General features: G+C 35.9%; 2 protein-coding genes across 2 annotated transcripts; one reads left to right on the top strand and one right to left on the bottom strand.

The window, feature by feature from the left end:
- Nucleotides 1-1431: 1431 nt before the first annotated feature.
- On the bottom strand, nt 1432-3053 carry LOC145105901 (small ribosomal subunit protein uS15-like). The gene is made up of 5 exons (XM_079042974.1): nt 2932-3053; nt 2499-2571; nt 2118-2256; nt 1854-2040; nt 1432-1632 (listed from the first exon to the last, which is right to left on the bottom strand). Exons 1-5 carry the CDS (start codon nt 2952-2954, stop codon nt 1599-1601), a joined length of 456 nt encoding a protein of 151 aa, XP_078899100.1. The 5' UTR covers nt 2955-3053; the 3' UTR covers nt 1432-1598.
- A 722-nt stretch (nt 3054-3775) lies between these two features.
- Nucleotides 3776-5263, top strand: LOC145104698 (pentatricopeptide repeat-containing protein At3g26782, mitochondrial-like). Its single transcript, XM_079041893.1, has one exon. The coding sequence runs from the start codon at nt 3776-3778 to the stop codon at nt 5261-5263; it is 1488 nt and encodes a 495-aa protein (XP_078898019.1).
- The last annotated feature ends 412 nt before the right edge of the window (nt 5264-5675 follow it).

Raw genomic sequence — 5675 nt, 5'->3', positions numbered from 1 at the left:
AATGTCCGACTCGGACATTATTGCCCTTTTGTTGGAGCCGGTGGTAGATCCTGAATGCGTCGTATCCGGATAAAGGACCCATTTTGGACCATTACGACAAACTTCTCACGTTTTTTGGTTGACGATTGGTTTACCATTGTTGGTAATTTTGTATTGGTACAATGCGGTTGACAAAATGTTGATATCGTTGCTACCACTTCTATGCATATTTTTAAGATTGTCAAATACATCGTTAAGTTTGGTGCAAGTCGCTCGAAGGCCATGCCATTTTGCATTAACCGAGTCGTATGGCCGATTCGTTTGCCTTCCTATTAACGCGTGGAAGTGGTCTAAAACATGATTCCAAAAACTTTGACTCGTTTGCGCGTTGCCGACATCCCTGTCTTGTGATATGAAATCCATGTTGTAGCTAAAGTTTCCTCCTCCTCTTCGGTCCATTGCGTACTTTTCTTTTTCCTTGGATCTTTTGATTTTTTTTGCCTTCTACGACTTGGTTGTGTTTCTTCAACCCGTTCGTCGTCGTTGTCAAGGTTTATAGGTTGAGATTGAGATAATGGAACTTGAGATAGTTGTGAAGGTTGTTGACGTTGAGAACTTTGGAGTTGAAATTGCGGAGAAGGTCGTTGAAAGACTTGAAATTGGGATTGATTGAATTGTGGTGGTTGTTGTTGGTAGTGGTGTGGGTGGTATGAAAGATTGGTGAATAAAGATTGTTGTTGGATTGAAGATGTTATCAATTGCATGTAACTAAGATTTACTAATGGATCATTTGGAGTGTTTGGGGTGAGTGTGATACTTTGATTTGGATCCATAAAAATATACGTAGAAAAAGTTTTTTTGTTGAATGTGTGTTTGTGTTGAATGAGTGTGTGTGGGTGTGTGTTTGAAATGTATATATAGAGAGAGAAATTTATTAAAAATTGAATAATTTTTTTTTTAAATCTTAAGCGATCGGAAATGTCCCAACCCCTCTCCCCTCAACGGTCAAAATGAGATGCCCAATCAAATAACCCGTCTCCATCCGTCTTCGCAATCACGCGACAGCCAGAGCACCGGCCCTGGGGGCGGTGTTCACGCGTTTTCGGTGGCTCCACATCAGCCTCTCACACGTCTTCCTTATACCACTCCAGGTAGCCTTAAAAGCATATGCCATTCATATAATATAATTTTAAATGGAAAAATGATTGGTACACGGATTTTTCTCTTTTAACAATAATTTTTCTTTTATATATACTTGTACGTAGTTTTTCATGTATAAAATCAAAAGATTAAAGAATCATAGACAAATGAAATTAAAACTCAATCATGATTGCAAGAATATCAGTGTCAACATGTTTTTTCTAGAACATATTATCAACCACAAAAGATTATGATGATTTAGTTGAGATAGATAGCCATATTCTAACATTAAACAACCACAACAGATAAACAAACATGAATGACAAAGTGCTTTAAAATTGATACTACGTTCTTAGTAAGTTCTTCAATCAAAATCTTTTCATGGTCCAAACATCCTTAGTTATAACAAAGATAAGCAGAATGTTCCCAACAAAAACATCGCTTTTAAAACTCAAAATTCGATTCCCAAAACCACTTCCCTATGCCACAAGGGTGCTAGCTGTGGTTGACTCACTGCAACAACAAGAAAACAATATTAGTACCACAATCAACATAACTATAGGAATATCCAAGGAGAGAATTTTTAGTACAACGACATTAACCCTTATAAAAACAAACAAAATTATGGGACTTAAGGAGAAAACTATCCAACTTAGAGACATAGAAAACATATGTGCATCAATGATGGAGGAAAGTAATAAAATAAAATTGAAAATAGAAATTTGGGAACATACTATTTCCAGACAGGTGGAAGCTTCTTGGTCTTCTTGTAGTAACGAGCAAGTCTGTGAATCCTGCTCTCAACAAGAATCAACCTGAATTTAGAATCCTTGTCCTTCCTGTTCCTCTCCAAATGCTTTCTGATAGCAACTGCCTTCTTGATCAAATGGTATAAATCCTCTGGGATTTCAGGAGCAAGCCCTGCCATGTCATCAAATATTAATAAACAAAACATATTAAAAAACACAATAAGGATGAGATTAAGAGAATGCGCATACCATGTGCCTTGAGAATCCTGAGAATCTTACTCCCAGTTACACTGTTCACTTGTGCAATTCCATGAGAATCACGAAGGATAACACCAATCTGTGATGGGGTTAGACCCTTCTTTGCAAACTTACAGATACTGTCTTGAACCTGAAGAATTATTAAGCAAAGAGTTGTAATCAGATTTGGAACTTATAAAATCAAGAGCTCTCAAATAGGTTACTAAGTTACACCAATCACAAAAGATATGTTGAAGTTGTTGAAATGCACAACAAAAACATCTTCAATCGATCCAAATTAAAAGAAGCTGAATAATTGATATCATGGTAATAGAGCTACAGGCAAATAAGTAATATGAACTTTGAACAATGAACATTAAAAACATAACATACATCCTGAGGAGAGATCTTGAGCCAGCTTGGTGGAGTTCTCTTGTATGGCTTAGCTGAGGCTGAAATACCCTTTCTGTTCACCAAACAAAAAAATTAAATCGAATATCAAGTTAATGAACCTTACACTCAAAAATCAATATACATTCATGATTCTACAATATCTATATAACCTAAAACTCAATAGATAGCACTTCAATTACTATTCAAATTCAGAGACGACTGCAAAATGTTCGATATCATTGATAGAAAACGTAAACGAAAGTAATTTAACCTTTACAATAACTTGATTCACACTAAAAACTCAAAACCAAGCGTGCTTCGAGGGCAGAAAAGATAATATAATATGCATTTCCAATTCCAGGAGTAAATCTATAGACTTGAACAACTACCAAATGCATATATACAACAGTAGATTTGAAGGAACAAAGATTACCCGCCGCTGTGCATACGACCCATGGTGACGGAGATGTGGCGTTCGCTGCTGCTGCTGCTGCCGCACTGGTTGGTTGGCTTGAAACCCTGATAGATGCAAATGTAGGCGGAGAAGAAAGGAAAGCGAAGGGATCAAGTGATATTATAGTGGTAAAGGCCCAATTTTGACATGATTTGGGCTTTCTCTTGTTTAAGGCCAATGGGCCTATCGTTCTCATAAGTAACAGGCCCATCTGAATTAATTTTCACAAAAATATTAATCATCAGTTAAATTGACTTGCGTACGTTATCGAGTTGAGATAAAAGAAACTCATCCATCAATTCAATCGAAACATTAAACGATGACACTAAGGGTGTTTGGATAAATAGTTTTTAGACACTAGGGGTGTTTGGATAAATAATTTTTAGCTTATTAGCTTATTGCTTATTTGATTATTGTGTTGAGAATAAACATTTTTTTAAAATGTGTTTGGATTAGTTTATTGCGGTGAGAATAAGTAATAAGCAATAAGCATTTAAGTGTTTGGCAAAATAAAACAGCTTATATGAATAAAATGACCAATAAGCAATAAGCATTCCCCCCTTGCTTATTAAAATCAGCTTATTTTGCTTATTCATACCGCAATAAGTTGATTTTTAAAGACTCCTATCCAAACACTTAAATTTGTTTATTGCTGTGGGATTAAGCGATAAGCAATAAGCAGCCTATTTTTTTCCCTATCCAAACACCCCCCAAATTATTCTCTAGTGGCCAAATTAAACAAACGCAATCAACAAAAGGATCCAAAATGAAGCAGAAATCAGCAAATTAGCAGTTGCATACATCCAAAAAAATGTCATACACAATGGGAAGCTTGAGTTCTATCTTGCGAAACAGCATTCCTCGCACAGTATTCGCTCACGCTAAACAAACCCATGTACAAATACTCATCCATGATCTCTGTCACGATGTCACGTTCCAAACAGATCTCTTGTTGGCTTATTCTAGAGCGTCTCTACCAAACGCCCGCAAGCTGTTCGACAGAATGCTCCAAAGAAACATGCATTCTTGGAACATCATGATTTCAGCTTACGTTCAAAATTCTATGCACGATAACGCTTTTAGTGTCTTCCAGGAGTTCTTAGACTCAGGTATGACACCGGACCACTACTCATTACCTCCGGTACTGAAGGCCTGTACATGTATTGGCGATGTTTCACTTGGTCTGATTTTGCATGGTATGGTGGTTAAACTTGGTTTCGAAAATTACCTTGTTGTGGGGAGTTCCATTTTGGATTTTTACTCCAAGTGTGGGAATTTAAAAGATGCGAAATTGATTTTTAAAGGGTTGCCATTGAAAGACTCGGTTTCATGGAATTCAATGATTTCAGGGCTTTCAAAGGCTGGTTTGCTACTGGAATCTCTAGATTGTTTCAGAAACATGCTTGAAAACAGAATGAAGATGGACTCCATGACAATTCCAACCCTTTTAAACACTTGTGGGAAATTAGGCGACATTACAAAAGGTAAAGAAGTTCATGGGCAAGTGTTAAAGAATGCAAATCTTTACAATGATACTGCTATTGGAAACTCATTGATCAATTTCTATTCCAAATGTGGCTGCTTGTGTGATTCTGAAAGGATTTTTCATAACATGAAAAATCCCAATTTAGTGACATGGACAACAATGATATCTTGCTATGGACTTCATGGAAATGGAGAACAAGCTCTATGTTTATTTGAGAAGATGAAAGAATCTGGATTTAAACCAAACAATGTCACACTCACTGCAATCCTAGCTAGTTGTAGCCACTCGGGTCTCATACATCAAGGCAAAAAGATTTTTAATTCTATAAGATCTTTATATGGTTTTGAACCTAGTGTAGAGCATTATGCTTGTTTAGTGGATCTTTTGAGTCGTGTTGGGTGCTTCAAGGAGGCAGTAGGGTTGATAGAAAGTATGATAATGGTGCCACCAGCAAGTGTATGGGGTGCACTTCTGGCTGGTTCTTTGGTGCATAGAAATATTGAGATTGGTGAAATGGCAGCTTATCATCTCTTTGAAATGGAACCCAAGAATGCTAGTAATTATACTGCTTTGTGTAGCTTGTATGATTCTTGTGGCATGTGGAGTGATGCTTCGAGGGTTAGATTAAAAATGAGAAGGTTGAGATTGGGTAAAACTCCTGGATGTAGTTGGATTTCGATTGGGGGAGAAATGTGTGTGTTTTATAAAGGAGACTTCACTCGTTCTCTTAGTGAAAAGACTTGTGAAATGGTCGAATGGGTTGTTAGAACACTTCCATTGGTTCATACAGAAATAGAGGATCAAATGTTTGACACTTGCTATTAAAAAAGTGAAGTTGTGTATTTTTGTATTTCCAATATATTCTTCTTTAGTTAATGAAAAATGTGAGTATAAATAGGTCATAGATGTTTTGACAATATGTTATCAGTTTTGTTGAATAGAGACAAGTGATTTTACCTGGATTCTGTGTTTAAGTTATACCAGCATGACCTGTAATAGCATTGTTATTCGGTTAAACCTTATGCGACGCTTAGTTGGCATTTGCATGTTACTGATGTGGAATCCATGTTAAAAATTAGTTTATATATACTTTATTCATATTTTTATTTATTATATGTTCTATATATATTTTTACTTCATTTATATGTATGTTTTACATATATTTTTACTTCATTTATATTGTTGCTTATTATATATTTTCTATACACCATTAATACATTTATATTTTTGATTATTA

This window comes from Lactuca virosa, chromosome 4 (assembly GCF_052849685.1).
Source record: "Lactuca virosa cultivar CGN04683 chromosome 4, Lactuca_virosa_CGN04683_v6, whole genome shotgun sequence".
Classification (NCBI taxonomy): Eukaryota; Viridiplantae; Streptophyta; class Magnoliopsida; order Asterales; family Asteraceae; genus Lactuca; species Lactuca virosa.
The sequence above is the reverse complement of the archived record's forward strand: the minus strand, read 5'-3'. Positions and strand labels throughout refer to the sequence as shown.